This window comes from Podarcis muralis, chromosome 2 (assembly GCF_964188315.1).
Source record: "Podarcis muralis chromosome 2, rPodMur119.hap1.1, whole genome shotgun sequence".
NCBI lineage: Eukaryota > Metazoa > Chordata > Lepidosauria > Squamata > Lacertidae > Podarcis > Podarcis muralis.
In genome coordinates, this window is record NC_135656.1 from 58,910,871 (window position 1) to 58,929,710 (window position 18,840).

Here is an 18,840-nt window from a genome sequence, read left to right on the forward strand (position 1 = left end):
ATCCAACCACCCATGGAGGATATGTGCTTTGACTTTGTTCTCAATAATACTTCTGGTGGGTATTAAGAGGTACTAGACAAATTAACTTCAGCGTAAATTGCAAGTTTTCATTGGAAAATTGATTTAACTATATTGTGCAAGATTCTTGTTGCATCTGGCTAGATTGCTGACTTGCTGAAGGGACCAAAATGTGCCTCTGGATTAATTTATTTTAAAAAATTCTAAAATGCCCTACTTTCTTTCTACTTCGTCTTCACAATAACTAAAGTTGGTTCTACAGCAAGCATGGATGAATTCAGGTTTGAATCTTCTGGCTGAATTAAGAATTCAAACATCTCACATCCAAAATTTCTGTTCTCTTGCGGCATCACACTTTCTACTCCTACAGATAATCTATGTAAAATGCTGTTTCACAAAAGTAACTATGTAACAGCCTTGTAATTTGAATATTTTTTTAAAAACCATGCATTTATTTCACAGTATTACTAATGTTTACCTGATAAAAACAGACGGTCTTGTAGTCTGTGCCTGGAAAACATCTAAATATGTCAAACACTTTCTCCCTCAAGCTAATAAAGAGTTATTATTGCCTGAATTGTTGCTAGATAGCAGTATTTTAAAATAAAAACAACCTTTTTGGGCAGCACAATGTTTTGACCTGTCTCTGCCTGCATTGCAAATAATTCCTGAACTCTCTGGAATGGTGAGATGTGGTGGGATAATGGCAGGATCACTCCCGAGGGCCCTCTTCAGTTAAGTAGAGTTCAGAAGGCACCGTTGTTTTCCAAATTGCTCTGGGCAATGAAATGGGACTGGGTGATGACCATTGCATCATTAGTGAACTGCCCAATGGAGCTTTTTCACATGGCAATGGGGCTGGTTAGTAGCCATCATCCATGGGTATTAGACATCCCAGCCTGCTGTGTCCATTCCAAACTCAGTGCCATGTTGGAGCAGACCTTGGAAAAGCTATTGGAGCATTGTCTGTTCTACATTTGTGGGATCAGTTGCAGTTCTTGCAGCCTGAGAACATGGGCAGGATGCTGGCAGGAATTCGGCTAACCAACCATGTGGTCTCTTGACCCTGCCCATACTGCGTAGTGGGAAGCTGCTGATTTGGGTGGGTGCAGGAGTAGTTGTTCCCTCCCTAGGAGGGTGTGATGCCCACCACTTTGAAGAAAGGGGTGGTATAGCTGCTGAAGAAGCTCTTCCTGGGCATGTTGGATAGCTATCGTCCAGTGGTCAGTGTCCCTTTTGGGGGGCAAGGTGGTTGCAGTGGTTGTGGTTGACCAACTGCAGATGTATTTGGATTTAGTGGGCTATCCAGACCCATTTCAGTCACAGCTGGGGGTGTGATGGAGAAACAGTCCTGGTTGTCCTGCTCCTTTGCTTCAGAAAGAATTGCGGGGAGTGTACCCTCTTGATTCCTTTTAATTTCTCTGCAACATTTGGTGATGTTGATCATGGTATCTTCCTGGAATGACTCTGTGTTGGAGGCACTGTATTGCATTGGTTCTTCTACTGCCTGCAGTGTTATTTCCAAAGAGTAGCATTAAAGGACTACTACTTGGACCCATGGCATTTACGCTGTAGTGCCCCTCTTGTCCCCCAAGTAAGTGGTGTACAGAATTAAAACAAGCCATAAAGCAATACCAGTGTAAAACTCAAATCAGCAATCACTGCAAAGTGTCTCCAATCACAGTTTTCTGCTGCATTTGGTGTCCAGCATAAAAGTCCTGGGAGTTGGGCCCGCCTGCTAACAGCACCTCTGGCTGTGGAAGAATAAATGTGTGAGCTTTAGTGAGCTTGTTTTCCTCCCCACCAGCACCCATTGGATGCTCTGGGGCATCTCAGTTTTGGCCAACGCTCGCTTGTTTGAAGGAGGGGAGGGGGATAATTTAAGCTGGAATTTCTGACGTGTGACAGCAAGACCCTTTGCACCTCACAGTGAGTGCTAACTCCTCATCACCCAGGTGGCAGTGCCATCAATCGACAGGCGCTTTGTGTGGATTTAGTAAGTACAGCAAATCTAGAACGATTCCTACAGGAAGAGCGTTTTGCGTGGGTCTAAAATATTGAATTTCGCCTTTTAATGTGCCAGCTTCAGTAAGCTTTGGAGCTGATTTGACAAAATATTTACAGAGCTTCGTATTCATCTTGCTTAAGCCACGGTTGGCATATAAAACATTTTTAAAACACAGCCCGTCGGTGAAACTGGCCTTGCTAGCAAATCAGTTTAATTGGGTTCTTAAATCATCGAACTTCAAGCTTTATCCAAGGCATTTCAACTGTCTGGCAGTGCATGTTTTTAAATCTGTGAGGGTTTCAAATGCAATATTTATCTGAATTGTGAAGGGGAGGAGAGCAGGTGTTTTATGAAGCACCAGACTCAACATTTTTGCTTAATTGGAATCTTTAGTCTTTGGAGTACTCTTTTTATTGAGATAGCTTTTGTTACATATTTCTATCCCATAATAATTAGTCAAAATAACGCCCAGCCCTAGAGCAGCTAAAGTGAGTATATAATACCATGCATGTAAATAAGTCAATGAGTGAGACCATCTCTCTCCCCTCCTCTACCTATTCTATTGACTTGGGGCGGATGAGATATAAAATGATCACTGGAATCTCTGAATAACCCATGCTTTAGTTTCAATGGTCTTATTGAACTGTGAAAGATACGTTTTAAATCCAACCCAAAGTTTTAATGCAGAGACACCTGGAATTAAATTCCATTGAAATGAACGTGTTCAGGCTTGACTGACACTTGGATGTTTGATAGTCCACAGCAGTCACTTGCATGCATGAATGGACCATCACATACAGCATGTGCACATTGCCTCATTCTTCCACGCTTTTCAATTGATACAGTTCACACGTTCAGTTACCATTGATTAAAAGACTTCTATACTGCCCTTTGTCAATAATACCAGGGTGGTTGACAATGCGGTACAATGCCAATATAATCAACACATTATAGTATAAGAAAATGCATCACAATCCACCCAGGTACCACCCAGGCTCAATTATTTACTGCCCATAAATGTATGTATTGTACTTGTGTGTATAAAGTAGCCGAATGTAGCAGACTCCATTGAAACTTTTATTACATAAAATTTATGCACTGCTTGATTGTAAAACAGACAAAAAACAAACAAACCTCAAAGTGGTTTAGAAAAAAGATGAAATGATGAAATTGTCACTAAGGAAAATCAACGATAAATGTTTTTCGCAGGCGCCAAAATGAGTACAGTGAAGGTGCCTGCCTGATATCAATAGGCAGCGAGTTCCAAAGTACAGATGCTGCCATTTTCCTTTTGTGAAGAGAGAGAGGCACTCATATGCAGGTCATATACCGTATTTTTCGCTCTAGAAGACGCACCAGACCACAAGAGGCACCTAGTTTTTGGAGGAGGAAAACAAGGGAAAAAAAATTCTGAATCTCAGAAGCCAGAACAGCAAGAGGGATCGCTGCGCAGTGAAAGCAGCAATCCCTCTTGCTGTTCTGGCTTCTGGGATAGCTGTGCAGCCTGCATTCGCTCCATAAGACGCACACACATTTCCCCTTACTTTTTAGGAGGGAAAAAGTGAGTCCGAGCAAAAAATATGGTATCTGCTGATGGCAGAGCAGGGCTACACTTTTAGCCCCATCAGCTCTTCATATACTATTCAAGGGTGTCTGCAGAGGAATCCGAAAGCTGAAGCACCTACTCATCAGTTGTATATATGGAACTGGTTTTGCATGGTGCTTTGTGTTTTATAACAGTATTGTTTGTGTTTGTAACTGCAGCCAGCCCTGGGACCTTATGGTAAAGGGGTAGGTAAGAAATTGAATAAATTAACAAATAGATAAGTAACACCTGAACAGGCTACAGTGTCACACTGCATTTATAAACCAGCACTTATTTTCATGTACATACATCCAGGAGTGCATCCGCTTTGTTGCTTGGGAAGGTTATGGAGCTTTCTCTGTTTGGCTTGCTTACAAGCTCTGAAATTTTTTTGTTTCAAAAATAGCATGTTTATCTGTGGAAGAAATGTCCTGGCATGTGTTCTTCAGAAACTGTTGGCATGAGTAATCAGCAAGCAGGGCTCTACTTATAGCACTGGGCTCTAATTTTAAGGAAGAAATGAAAATCTCCCAATTCTGTGAGGTGTCTTCTCCATCCATTTGCAAAAATAGAATCCTAAAAATTACTCAGGCTCTTTCAATTCCTCTTGGCAATATTATTGAACATTGTGTTAGACTAACATTTGTATGTGGTGACGTTTGTCTGTGGAATTGCTGTAGGGTTGAGTCCTGTTGTTATTAGATTCCCCCCTCAACATGAGTTCCCAGGGAAAATTAAAAGAATTTAAACATAGAAGATGTTTCAGAAGCAATCAAGAGGGTAAGGTGGGTGTCTATAGCTATATCCTTGGGATCAATAGTTACCTCTTCTGCAGACAATGAATTTACAGTACAGTGGTACCTTGGTTGTCGAACTTAATCCGCTCGAAAACTAAGGCGCGGCTTCCGATTGGCTGCAGGAACTTCCTGACCTCAAGCAGAAGCCGCATCAGACGTTCAGCTTCCAAAAAAGTTCGCAAATGGGAACACTTACTTCTGGGTTTGTGGTGTTCAGGAGCCGATTTGTTCAGGCGCAAAGCCATTCGACAACCAAGGTCCCACTGTACTTCCTGTTGTATGTCTGTCAACATAAAGATCTTGGGTGGTTTCTAGAGTTGCCTTTCTGCAGATGGGAGGGTTCCTTCTGCTCTTACCAGAGATTGCACTCCAGTGGAGGCTCCTGAGGGAGAAAGGGATAGGAAGCGATAATGCCCTACAACCACCACCCTTTCACCACTGTTGGAATGAGCAGAAATGCCGCCCACTTCAGTGTGGGTGTCCCATGAATGGAGTTGCACTCAGCTGAACTCTGGAATGAGGACCAATAGTTGGAGCACTGAACAGAACTGGAAATGGTAAGAAAGGAGGACCCTGATTCAGCTTCTGAAGATGACTCAGGACTAGGGCTAAACTAGTGTATAGGGCCAGCTCATCCATGAGGCGGCCACCTCAAACAGTGGAATCCCGTGGGGTGGTGCTCCTGTGGGTGTCCCTGCCACCGCTGCCAGGGTTGTGTGGTGGCAGCTTCCGGAATTATCTCAACTCTCACAAGATCTCATGGAACTCTCGAGATACTACCAGAAGTCACAGCTTCACAACTCTGGTAAGCGAGGCTTCGGTGAGGGAGGTGGCATCTTCCTGTTCTGCTTCAGGTGGCTAAACAGGTCAGGTCGCCTCTGCTAGTGTACCTCTCAGTTTACCCACTTCAGAACTGAGAAATAAGAGCAGTGAGTACAAGCCAAGGTAGCAATAAGTGCTCAATTCTCCTTTGCATTGAGGGTAGAGGAACATTTGCCAGCCTAAGGTTGGGTTAAGCTAGGCTGATTTGGACCGGCAAATCCCATCAAACCTTGACCTGCATATGGTTCACACAGGGTAACTGTCTCCATTCTACCCTCTCAGCTCCCTCAAATAGGTTTGCTTATTTTGATCATGCATGCCCCATCCTTTCAATGCATTTGCATCACTCACGGTGACTCACAGTGATTAAAAACAAAGCAATCCAATAAAAGGAGAACAAAAGTGTAAGAACAGAGATCAGTTTGGTAAACAGCATTCTAAAATGATAGCCTACGAACATCATATCAAAAGCATGACAAATCTTTATCAGGCGTGTTTTAATCAGTTAACAGAAACCGTGGAAGAGCAGGGTTCAATGGATCTCATGGGGAAGGCATGCCACAATCTGAGAGTGGCTGCTGAGAGGGTCCTCTTAGCATGTTTCAGCCAGTGATGAGTGATGGAAAAGAAAGACCTTTCCAATAGATCTCAGGGAGTGGGCAGGCTGATAGAGGAGATGGACTCTCAAGTATCCTGCATGAGTCAAATAGTTGTTTTTTAATTTGTATAATCTTAGCAGGGGCTTCTCATGAAGAGTAACTGCACTTGAGAATTTACCCTACACCACTGAGAACAGCTGCAGTATGAACCTCAGAATGGGTATAATACATACTTTGGACCAACCATAGCCAGCAAGATTTCTCTCTCTCTCTCTCTCTCTCTCCCTCTCCCTCTCCCTCCCCCCCCCTCTCTCTCTCCAGGTAAATGAGGAAAGTGGGTGATGGAGATAACTCAGGGACATGACAGAATGCACAACAACTCCACCCTGCCTTAGGGTTGGGCATCTAAACTTAAATGCATGAGTGGCACGTCCGATTGAAAACCTTGCAGTCTTTTTTAAAAAATCAACAATTTGGCTCACAAATCTGTTGTAGCAAGATAACATTAATGATTGATTCTGGCTAAATAATATGAATATGTGTGGGATTAAATTAGCTTAGTCCACTTTTTTGCTTTAAATTTTTATCTACATTTTAATATATCCGTATATATAAAAAATAAAATGCAACAAAGAAATTTATCATCCTCAATGCAGAATGACGGCTATGCGGGGGTTACTCTATTTCTTATTACATGTACTCTGGCCACCCTTTTTATTTTAAACATATTTTATGGGCTGAAGGAGACAGATTATATCTTTACTCTCCAAGATAAGCTATTTTTTAAAAAACAAAAAAACAAAAAGCCTATGCTCCACTTTTTAGCTTTGAAATAAATATTCATCTCATTTTAAATCACTTTCTTTCACTTAAGCAAAAGAAATATCCTCAAATAGGTAATTATTGCTGAGAAATGGGTGGATGAGGACATGCTTTTCATCTCTCTCCCTCTCTCCACTGTGGGTATTTTAACCAACCAACCAACCATAAAAAAAAAAAAAAAAAAAAAAAACAATTTCTAAAATAGGCTTAACCAAGTAATTGAAACTCAATGGAGTAAATGGCTTTAATTAGTAGACTGGCACCTATCCAAACTAGGGAGCTCTTTTCACAGCCTTTACATATTTACTCAGAAGCCTCACTAAGTTCAGTGACGCCTTCTCCTAGGCAGGTGGGAGCAGGATTGCAGCCTTGATAACTATAGCCCTGGTAAGCATTAGCTACCGGTGCAGGTTCTTATGTGCAGGTGTGGGTCATCAGTGGGGATAAACACACTAGCCCGTGGAGGGTGGTGCCCATTGGCAATGATAGGGCAGAAGCCTAGAAGGCCAAACGTAGGTGGAGCCAGAGCCAATTAATTCAACTTTTGTCTCCATTGTCCTCTGCTGAGTCCTACAAGGGCAAAAGAGACTAAAGGAGGGAGCAGACAGAGTCTCCCTCTGGGCTGGTTGCAAGTAAGAAGGCAAGTGGACTAGGAGGAATCAAAGACTGAGGTTGGTGGGGTAGTGACGCATTTGCCCTAAAGGATTAGCCTCCACTGGCCCAAACTCTGTCCACCTTACATGCCAATTTTTGTCTCCTCCCAAGGAGTTGGAAGTCTGCACTGAGAATTGCTTGTATATATGGAGGTTCCCCATGCATTTTGAAATTTTCAGTGTGTTCCTCCCCACTGACCCTCCTTCACACTATAGTTTCCATGTTTAGTAACACCTGATGAGGGCAGCAGTGGATTGTAGCTTGGTCTTACTAAATTCACTAGCCTACATATAGTATATAACGCTGTCTGCGTCTGCATTGGAATTGTTTTCATTGCTTTTGAACCTTTTTTAAAAAATATTTTTTTAATTAAATTTTCCATTTTAACAATCCAATCAAATCACATTAAATATTCCAAATTATACAAATACATATCATATACAGTGGTGCCTCGCAAGACGAAAGTAATTCGTTCCGCGAGTTTTGTCATCTTGCGATTTTTTTCGTCTTGCGAAGCACGGTGTCGGAAAAGTTTTACAAAAGCTTCAAAAATCACCAAAGTCTTCAAAAACCTCAAAACAGGCTACCACACCGCGTGCTATGAGTTGCTCCTCGAAGTCAAGTCGCAACTGTATTAACGGTGTTAAGAAAAAGGAAACAAACTTGCAAGACGTTTCCGTCTTGCGAAGCAAGCCCATAGGGAAAATCGTCTTGCGAAGCAGCTCAAAAAACAAAAAACCCTTTCGTCTTGCGAGTTTTCTGTCTTGCGAGGCATTCGTCTTGCGAGGTACCACTGTAGTCCAAATATTCTGCCAAATTATAAATTTTTGCTTTTGAACTGTTTCATTTGTTATATCGCTTGTCTTTTCTCCACTTGGGGCATCTTTGGGAGGAAGAGCAGGATATAAATTTAATCCATCATAAATAATAGTAAAATGAATGTTACGATGTGTGCCAGAAACTCAGATGCTGTACCCTAGATATAAAGAGCTGGCAAGTCAAAGCCATTTGATCTATCCAAGTGCTTGTGTCTATGGCTCAGAAGAAGCCTCTGAGCAAGATCTGAGAACATGACTTGGTCACGGTGCACTTGAAGAGCACAGGCTGTGTGTGCACCAATTCCATGGTGTGAATCCGTAGAGAGTTCTGAGAGTGCTTAGCTTCATTGTCACAGCCCATTCAGATGTGTGAGTCATTACTTAATGTTGCTGTACTGTTCAAGGAATGAGCCAATCTCCTCTGATTGATCAGTCTGGCTCCTGGAGCCATATGCTTATGCAGGGATGTTAAGTGCCAAGAATCCTGGATCTGATAAAAGCATTTAAGGATAGAAGCAACAGGTAAATTGGCTGGGAAGGTAAGGTATAAGGAGATGGTAGTTCGAGCAGCAGGATTTCGGAACTTCATCATTGGTACTTAACGCCCATTACTAAGACAGGAATTCATACCTTTTTCTGAGTAACGGTGATTTATGCTTAGGAGTGTAGGAGTAGAATAGAAGAGGGCAAAGCTGTTTTGGTGCAGATTATTCTGAACTTTCAAACAATGCAGCCTTTGGGATTCAATGAAATGGGAATCTCAATCATGATGAGGGCTGGCCCTACCGTTAGGTAGAGGGAGGCAGCAGATGTTGGGGTTGAGGAGCTGCAGTGAGCTGGTGGAGGGCAAAGCTGTCTGGAGGACAAAGCCTTCTTCCATTCACCCTCTAAGCTAATATGCTGTCTTCAGGAGGATGTTTTCCTGCCACCAATATTGAAATAAGATTTAACCATCCTACTGGTTGGCTTCTGTGGAGCGGGGATTGTGGCAATTTGAGGTTTGCTTCAGGCAACCCAATATCTTGGGCTGGTCCTGATCATGAAAATAAAAAGCCAATGGGCTACTGCTGGGTCCCATTGATTTCAATGGGTCTGCTCTAAGCATGCGCTACGACTCAGCCCAATCCATTCTTTCACTTTCTGTGCTATAATGATAATGAGACTAATGTGATCATTTTTTTAAATACTGTAAAAATGTTCGTATATAGATGACTATTAACTTCGTTAATGAAAAGAAATTGCCATTCAAATCAATGGGATTAAAGCAGGTTTTAATGACAGTTGTTTCCTATTAAGCAGGCTTAAAATTGCCAGCAGACAATATATCCTTGACTTATTAGGGGTTAAATATATAGTAACTGTTAGCAAAGGATTCTGTTTTCTGTGTCTCCATTTGAATTTGCTTAAAATCACCACCTTGCACTGAGATGGGGGACTGCAGTACGGGCTCTTCTTAGTCTAATAAAAATGGTTCTGTTAGAATGGAGAGGTGATGCACAGAAACCCCGATGAAATAATTCAATGGATTTGTTATGGTTCCACACTGTGATCTCATCATCTCTTAAGATAATTGCATTTGTACCAAAGGATGCATAAAAGTATTGCTCTAGATATTGGTAGAACAAACAAAAGGTTATAAGCACCAAATTTACACAGCTAATTTGCATTATGGGTTTGAGGAAAGCAATAACTGAAACTGTACTGGAAACTTAAGTGCTTAATCCAGCTTTATACATTAATCTAGCTCCAACGACTATTGGCCACAGGAAATGGCTATTAAATATTACCAAACCAAAGCTTGCGCCAAATAATGCAGTTTCTGATGCATACATGGCTTACAATACCAACAGCCATTCAGAGCTGAAAGTTTTGCCTTCTGTACTAGCTAGTCATGCTGTTCTTGGTTTTCAGGGCTATGTGGGGAGGCAAGAAACAGGTAGCCAGGAATCACATCTATTTGGTTACTTTTGGAGGGCAAGAACACTGGAGACTGAGCATGCTTATGCAAGCTGAGTGGAGGCATGCAGCTTAGCACTTCTACAGACAGAAGATCCAAAATCCTTTATCTCCAGCAAAGCACCCAGCTATGGCTTATTGTCTTGCTTTACCTGGGACAGTCCTTTGTTTGAAGGCATCCTCTGAAGAGCTGTCTGGTCCAAGTATGGCTTAAAGGGAAGAGAGAGGTTTAGGGCCTTGAAGGCACCGGTCAGCAGTTCATGCCTGGACAGCAGACCCCCTAAATTCACGGTACCTTGCCAAATAAACTCACAAGTAAAATACAATTATCTTTGCTTCCCATTCCCAAACAATGCAAAATCATGCTATAAGTGAGGCTTAAGTAAGACATACAAAAACCAACAAATTTTAGGTCAGCTGAGATCGTTTGGGGTGTAGTAATTTTAATGTGCTGCTGAAGTATCTCTAAAGATAAAGAACAGCTGAAAATGGCTGGCCTGTGGCCTTCCAGGTGTTGTACTAAAAGTCCCATCAGCCCCAGCCAGCTTGGGTAATGGTCAAGGGTGATGGGACTTGTTATCCGGCAACCAGGTATATCACCTCACCTCAATGAGGTCTTGAATTTCTGTACAGTTTTCCAACAAAAAGGAACAGCCTCTTTGGTTAACATTAATTCCCTGAAGTAAAGAGTGTTGCTGTAGTAAAGGAGTTGAAGTCTTCTTCACATTACCTCTAAATATTGTCCACAATGCCCCCTGATATAGCACTTAGCGCATGTAGCAGTCGGGGGTACAATCCAAGCACTGTTCTAGGTCTGCATTTTTGTTATATTGCACTTTAAGAAACCAGAATAATCTTGCCTTTGGCACTGAAGAGCCTAACTTTTGAGCACCACCACAAATGTTTTGTTTATTTCCTCTTCTTTTTGCACTACAGACTTTGAGGTTTCAAAGCACAAATAACTAGGTATCGAAATAGACCCACTTTTCACGGGATCATTAAAAAGGAAGTCCTTCATCAAGACAGCATCCAACAGAGCACTGCTGTGTGTTGTGATGGCGAAGAGCTAAAATCCTCCTCCCTTTCAATGGGGCCACCCACTCCTATATAAATACCAGGTCCCACTGTACAATGTATCTCTGCAGGAAAGCGGAACTCTTCCTCTGGCTCAGTTTCTCCAGCTGCTAGTCATTGAAATCTGCTTTTGTAAAAGTTGGAAGGCAAGGAACACCCCCAAAACGACCCCACTGACAATTGATTCTCCCCCCCCTCTATTTTTAACGTTCAGTAAAACGTTTACCAAAAGCACCTTTTTGTACAGGTCATTAAATGAAGGTGAAAATACTGAAATCTCGAAGGTACATTTTGACGCTGCATTTTTGGGCAATGGCTTTCCCTGCTTCAGAAGAGGTTGTCAGCCAGTTTCTGATGTGTAGGGTTTCCTGTTTCACTAACTGATCATTACTGGATCATGTGGTTAAAGATATACTCCTCCTTATAGAGTCTGTTTAATTCAGTACATCTAATTAATAGCATCTTTGGAAGCTTTCCCACCTGAGATACTTTACCACAGCCTTTCAACAATCTGTTGCCCTTCAGGTGTTTTTGGACTACAACTCCCGTCACCCATCTGGAGGGCAGCAGGGTGGCCAAGGCTACTTTAACAGGAGCCCTGGAGATTGAAGTTGCGGCTTACTAAGCACAAAGCATATCCACTCAGGGCCTCAGCTGTGCCTCTCTAATTGCATCTTGGGTGATTGAGACGTGACAGTGTGTGACACACCTACCCATTTGCAATTCTGCTTCTGTTATTTCCCCCCTTCCTTCCCTGCATAATCACTGCAATAATGTATTTTTGCTTAAAGCTACAAAGGCCAGAATAGCACCACTGAGTCTTAAACTGCACAGCCATCCTTTACAATAGAAATAGCTTGAAATCTGTGACCCAGGAGAAAGAAAATATACAAACCACCAGGGATTTATTTGTTTCCTTACATTTATATCCAACCTTTTTCTGTTATGGAACACATATATTTGCTTCCCAGGAGGTCTCCCATCCGACCACTGACCAAATCCAGCCTTGCATATATGCTTTCAGACCCATTTGGAGTAGGAATGTTACCTGCTGTTAAATCGGGGAAAATATTGCTACACACCATCCCAATCTCAGAGTGGTGAGAGATTCCAGCAGTTCCAGGAGCTCACCTGGGGTTCATGTTTCCTTTTGGAAAATGAGGCACAGTGAACACTGTGGTGTCTTTATGATATATGGTTTATTTATGCATATATACAACCTGAGCTTGACACGGGTGGCGCTGTGGGTTAAACCACAGAGCCTAGGACTTGCTGATCAGAGGGTCGGCGGTTCGAATCCCCGTGATGGGGTGAGCTCCCGTTGCTTGGTCCCTGCTCCTGCCAACCTAGCAGTTCGAAAGCATGTCAAAGTGCAAGTAAATAAATAGGTACCGCTGCAGCAGGAAGGTAAACGCTGTTTCCATGCACTGCTCTGGTTCGCCAGAAGCGGCTTAGTCATGCTGGCCACATGACCCGGAAGCTGTACGCCGGCTCCCTTGGCCAATAAAGCGAGATGAGCACTGCAACCCCAGAGTCGGCCACGACTGGACCTAATGGTCAGGGGTCCCTTTATCTTTACAACCTGAGCTTACGATGGAGGGGTTCACAGCATCAACACCCCAAAAGTGTCTTCTTTCTCCTGTAGCCACAGCCTTGGACTCAAACATAAATCAGCTGTGGCTTTTCCTCTTTCTTTCCATCTTCTCTAGCTTTTCAGCTGGCTGCCTTTCTCCTCTGTGACATCACTCCTACACATCTACTCTAAACTCTGGCTTTATCTGTTGAGGGAGCGAGGTCCCCCACCCATTGGCTGCCTCTTACAAGCTCTTTGATGCTTAGTTCTCTTAATGGCCCATCATTTAGAGGGGCTGAATCCAGAGTAGTCCAATACTTGGCTTAACACCCAAACTTAATGAAATTCTGACACTTTCTGGTTCCAGGAATTTAGAGGAGCCTGGCACCCACAAACTTATCAACAGTATATTGCAGGATGATGTGTTGTTGATATCATGCCAGACAGTCCTTATACTATCAAAATCCAGGCACTCACTGTTATTTAATTTCTGGCAAAGATCACATAACTCTGTTGTGCCTTGGTATCCAAACAGCTCAAGGCAAAATATGGAACACAAAGGTCAGTGGTGCATCAACACACAATCAATCTGGCTTTTTGTTGATTCAGCCCAAGGCTACATTTCTGTGGGAACTCACTAGCCATTATGTCATTGCTGATTTCAATAGCACTACTCCAATATGAATTCCCACAAGATCATGGCTATGTGAGCAAGAGAGAGAACAAATGTGTGCACACATGCACACACACCAAAACACACAGAGAGAATATGCTGTCATGCCCAGCACTGCAGCTCCACTGGACAAAATAGAGCCTCCTCTGCCTTCCTGTTCCCCTCCAGTCCTCCCCTCAAAATCTGTTCCCCATCCCAGAGCAGATTTGGGTGGTACATGGGGGAAGCAGCACTATGCGCATGGAAGATTGTATACAAACCTGCTGTTTTACAACAGTGGCCAACCTGCTGTCTCTAGGAAGTCTACAAGGAGATGAAGGCAAAAATTCTTAATCTGGTCCATTCTAAGAAAGCAAGATGAAGAGAGAGAGCTCACAGATGCAGTGATAATGTTTTCCTTGGCCTCTGGGAACCTCTGACATGTTATTTCATGTCCTCAATGCATTGGTGCCATTTCTTTTCCCCATTGCAATGGTTGAAGCACTGAAGGGGAAGTGAAAATGCAAGAACACACAGAAGTTCTTCAGGCAGGCAATTTAGCTAGTCATTTTGTCTCTTATGTTCTTACTGTAAGTGCTAAACTACCTTGATTTAGACAGGTAGCTGTTATTGCCCAAATTGTCAAGTAAAATTGATTATTATTTTTTGCATAGCTTCTGTTGATGGTTTACTTAAAAAAAATTAAAAAGAGTACAATACATATATTTGTTTTGTGCAAATTTACTATTGCGTTTACTTTAGACTACTTTTTAAATTGGTGTGTTCAGAATCATGACACTAGTGTCTTAAGTCAGAGGTGATTTAACGCCATGTTTAGGCTGAGTGAAATCTTGGTTGATGATTTAATTGACATCATATACATAATCATAGCTTAGGAGCCAAACCATTATTAAATAAGTGGGAACATAAAAAAATTAGAAGCTTGTTCTGTGTCTGCAACTACCAAGATGTATAAACAACGGAACAGCCTGCAAGGCTTTTCAGATATTTCTTTTCAATTTTAACACACAGATCAGAAAATGCAAACACATTTTAAGGCACACAGTTTTTCCATCTTACACAGTTTGGTGTTTCTCTGAGTTTAGCTCATCACCGTTCCTCCTTAGTACAGCAGATCTCAAACCAACACTTCCAGAATATTCAAGTCTTTATGCCTGAAATCTTTTATCTGAGCATGCCTAGAAGGAATCTTTTATACATGCAAACTGTTACTCTCTACCGAACACTATGTAGTTCCCAGAATCAACAGCGAACCTGACACCTGTGTCTGTCTTGTGGAAATTCCTCACCACTGCAGTGCTTGCGAGTGAGAAAAGCCATACAAAATGCTCCCTTCTTTTCTAAAAGATATTACTATTGCTCAATAAATTGTGATCCACCGCAATCCTAGCTTTTGATTAGTTGCCAGCTTGAGGTCTAGATTTGATTTAAACCCTCTGCACTTGCATGTATATTGTCATTTTGATGTGTAGACCAACATAGCCAACAGACACACCCACTGACATTCTTATCATTGTAGCCTCCTCAATCGCTAAGGAGCAACACAGGCATAAGAAGCTGTAGCAACTGTACTTACATCTTCTGTTTGTGCTGCAAGACATGCTTATCACATATATTGATTTCACACTGGAGTAGCTGAATTCACACCCCATGTGTACTACGTCTGCATATTGAGATGTGCTCATTCATGTTCATGACTTGGCAAGGCTCTTCAAATCCTAGTTAGTGATAACAGGCCATCAAAATGCAGGTTTTATTATAATACTTGAGGTTACAGATCAAAGCCATAAATAATTCCAGTGTCCTCCATGGTGCTGACGAGCAAGTTAAAAACACACTTGCGGTTTGTGATGGAAGCAACCTGCACACGAAAGCTCATACCAAGAACTAACTTAGTTGGTCTTTAAGGTGCTACTGGAAGGAATTTTTTTTGTTTTGACTATGGCAGACCAACACGGCTACCCATCTGTAACTGTATCTATCAGCTTGTTATAGCAGTTATATGATCACTGACAAATAGGCTGGTCTGTTTTAATAATAATATTGTGCTTTAATCCTGGAAGAAAAAAGGGGTCAGGCTGCAATCCTAAACCTATTTACCTGGGAGTTAGTGCTACTGAATGCAGTGGGACTTTCCTCTTGCGCTAACATGGTTAGAATTGTAGCCTTAATAGTACTGAATTAACCAGTTTAATATGTTTTATATCTTTCTATTTTTTGAATTTTGCACCAGTGGCTTAACATTCTCTCTCTTTTCATTACAGTGTAACCTTTTAAAAAAACACCTCACTAGGTGACAACATTCTTATTAGTCATCCTCCTCCAGTTCATTTCAATTCTTAATTGAGTAATTTTATCCCCTTGTAAACATTTAACCATTATTAGTTTAAAGCCGCAGGTCTTTTCCTTGGCTTAACAAAGAAAAGGACAATATATGTAAGATAAAAAGTCTAAACAGACTTAGGGGGAAATGTGTGCAGTGAAACAAACTGCAAAAAAGTTATGGAATACCCCTTTTCTTTAGTTAGTGCTGGATAGTCATGGTTTGTGGGTTTTATATTTTATTACTTGGCGGCCTTATCTGTCTCATTGCTCAACACCTTGCAGAATAATGCGGAGAATAGCGATACAAACCTAATTATAACCTCAAAATTTAACACCATAGAAAAAGGTTCAATAATGACAGTTGATGTAACCATAGCAGGCATCCAGCCAGACCTGAGATTTCAGAATGGGCTCCCCCCCCATATGAAAACTAGAGAGTTCTGGGTGGATGAAAAAACCCTAATTTCCTTGGCGGAGAGCTGCTAAGAATATAGTTGTATCCAGTGTTGGTCCTACTTAAGAGTAGACCCCATTGGGCCCATTAATTTCAATTGGTCTACTCTGAGTAGGACTATCACTTGCTACCATGGACAGCAGCCCCCCAAATCAAGTAAATAATAATAAAAAAAACACTTAACTAACCAATTGTATCACAGATAACTCGGTTCTGCCCCCCTAACATAAATCTTGCCAAAGTCCATGCTGGCTACCACCCATGATTCACAAGCGTAGTCGGTAATGCCATCGCCAGAGGGTAACTGCATGTCTATGTCATCAGTGCAAGCATCACTATATGAAAACTGAACTTCGTCAATGTTGAAATTTGCATCCAGGCTTTGAAACCGCAGTCTGAAATACTGTGGTCTGTGGTCTTGAGATACATCACAACACCTTACTCGTATAACTCCACATTAGGTATTTTTATTTACATCCATTTTTTGCCATGCCTCAAGCAGTCCACGTTATTACCTCCTCCCTCACCACCCGCCTTCCGACAATGTTTCCTCTGGCTTGCTTTAAGAAAAATCATATTTATATGTGGCAGGATTTTCCCCGGGGGCAAATGAAAACAGGATGCCATTCTACAGTGCGTTGGGTTCGCAAGACCCTTGTATATCACAACAAAGCTCATATCAGACATTCTCTCTCCCCCCCTCCCCAATTTCCTAAGTCTGAGGATTAAACAGCTTGCGTTTTCCACGGGCTCCTCGCTTCTCTCAGCGACCTGTCGTAAGGTAGAGAGGCGAAAAAAGAATTCTTCAGCTGGCAGTTAATGAAAAGTACAATGATGGTCACCGCCAGGAGCAGGAAGAAGAACAGGACGATGTAAGTCACCAGATCCGGCTTATTGATCTCGCCTTCTTTTAACGCCCGGGCGGTCGACATGTAAAGAGCCGACGAGCTGACGGGTCTCTGGGTGCTCCCGACGTAGGGCGTGTTGGTCTGCATGAGGAGGTGAGGGTCAGTCACGCTGGTGGCATTGAGAAATTGCCCATACATTGTCCTGTTCAGATCATCAGGGAAGTCACTGGGTGGGCTTTTCGGGTTTGCTTTTTAAGCCAGGCAGCCACTTTCTGTCCTGGGAAAAGGGTCGGGTTATTTCCTTTTAAAAAACTCCTTGAAGATCGCATAAGACAAGAACCAGGCTCAAATCTGAGGTCGCCTCCCAATCTTCTTGCTGCCCTTCCTTCTCTGCGCGTCTCGTGGGGACCTGTCGCGTGGAGAGGAGGAAGTTGGCAACTCCAGCAGGAAAAGCCCGACCAGCCCGGGGAAGCCAAGACCCAAGAAGCCGCGCTTAGGCAAACAGCGGAGGTAGATCTCTCTCGCCGGCCCGCCAAGCAGAGGCAGGCGATCACTCACTTGCTCCGAAGGGAAGTCGTCCTAGATCCCCGCAGGGCTTTCCAAGGAGAGCTGCCCCCAAGATCAAGACAAATCCACGTCCGCCAGAAGAAGCAACTTCTTCTTTGACATCTTTTGGGGGGTCCGGCGACGGTTCCCTTCCTTGCTGTGGAGCGAGGGCTTCTCTGGAGCATCGGTTGGCTTCTGGGCGAACCCTAAGCCGAAGCTGTCTTCTTTTTTGGGGGGAGGGGGGTGCTGGTGGAAGGAAAGTACAAATCGGGAACTTCTGACTCCGCCGCGAAGGAAGCCTTTCCCTCGGATCCTCCTGCTAGGCTGGGGTGAGGAAACGGAGCCCCAGACGGATTTCCAGACGTGACTTTCTCTCCCCCGTCTCTCCGCCGAGACTGGACTGCGGCAGCGCCGCTGGGGGAAAGAACTGCACGCCCGCGTCGCCTCTTTCCGGGGTCTGTGATGTTTTGCAGGTAGGCTCGACGTTACAAAGGCAAGAAGAAACAGGTCCGCGCCATCAGGCTTTGGAGAGGCTGCTTTGGGGACGAGAGAGAAGATAAGGAGACAAACGAATCACTCAAGAAACCTCCACACGTACAGAAGAATCCAGGCAACTCGGCGTGGTGGGAGATTTTCCTTCTCTGCCCTCGACTTTCTGCTCTTGCGCAAGGGACTCTCGGCGGGACGCAAGACGCGTCTCTCTTCCCTGGGGAGTCCCGGCCATGAGCGCGCTCATGCTGCGTCGTCGGATTGGCTTGTTGGAGGGGAATCAGCCCCTGGCGCTCCACCAGCCTCTCTCCCGCGCTCCGCCTCACGTCGAGCCATCCCCTAAGCAGCTCTAAGCCTTCCTTGGAACGCATCGCACAACTTCGAGCACATGAAAGGGGGGGGGCGGCACCGTTAGAACCCCAAGGCGGGTTACAACAATGTGGACAATAATAATAATAATAATAATAATGCGAGATTATAATCAGTTGAAGCCATTTCCAATCCAAGGAATTGATAGTGGCTCCTAATTAGGGAGCTAGGAGAGCAGAGTTCGAATCGCCACTCGCCCAGGAAGCTCGCTGGGTGACCTTGGGCCAGTCACTGCCTCTCAGCCTAAGGGTTGTTGTTGGGATTAAATGGGGGGGGGGGCAGGTTTGCCTCCTTGAGCTCCTTGGAAGGAAAATGTGGGATATATAAATGCAATTGCGCAAGGGACACACACACACACACACACAGAGAGAGAGAGAGAGAGAGAGAGAGAGAGAGAGAGAGAGAGAGAG

The 18,840-nt window shown here is 43.4% G+C and overlaps 1 protein-coding gene across 1 annotated transcript; it reads right to left on the bottom strand.

Moving 5' to 3' along the window:
- Positions 1–16,629: 16,629 nt before the first annotated feature.
- On the bottom strand, positions 16,630–18,423 carry SMIM32 (small integral membrane protein 32). The gene has a single exon (XM_028718096.2). It carries the CDS (start codon positions 17,222–17,224, stop codon positions 16,904–16,906), a length of 321 nt encoding a protein of 106 aa, XP_028573929.1. The 5' UTR covers positions 17,225–18,423; the 3' UTR covers positions 16,630–16,903.
- Positions 18,424–18,840: the final 417 nt, after the last annotated feature.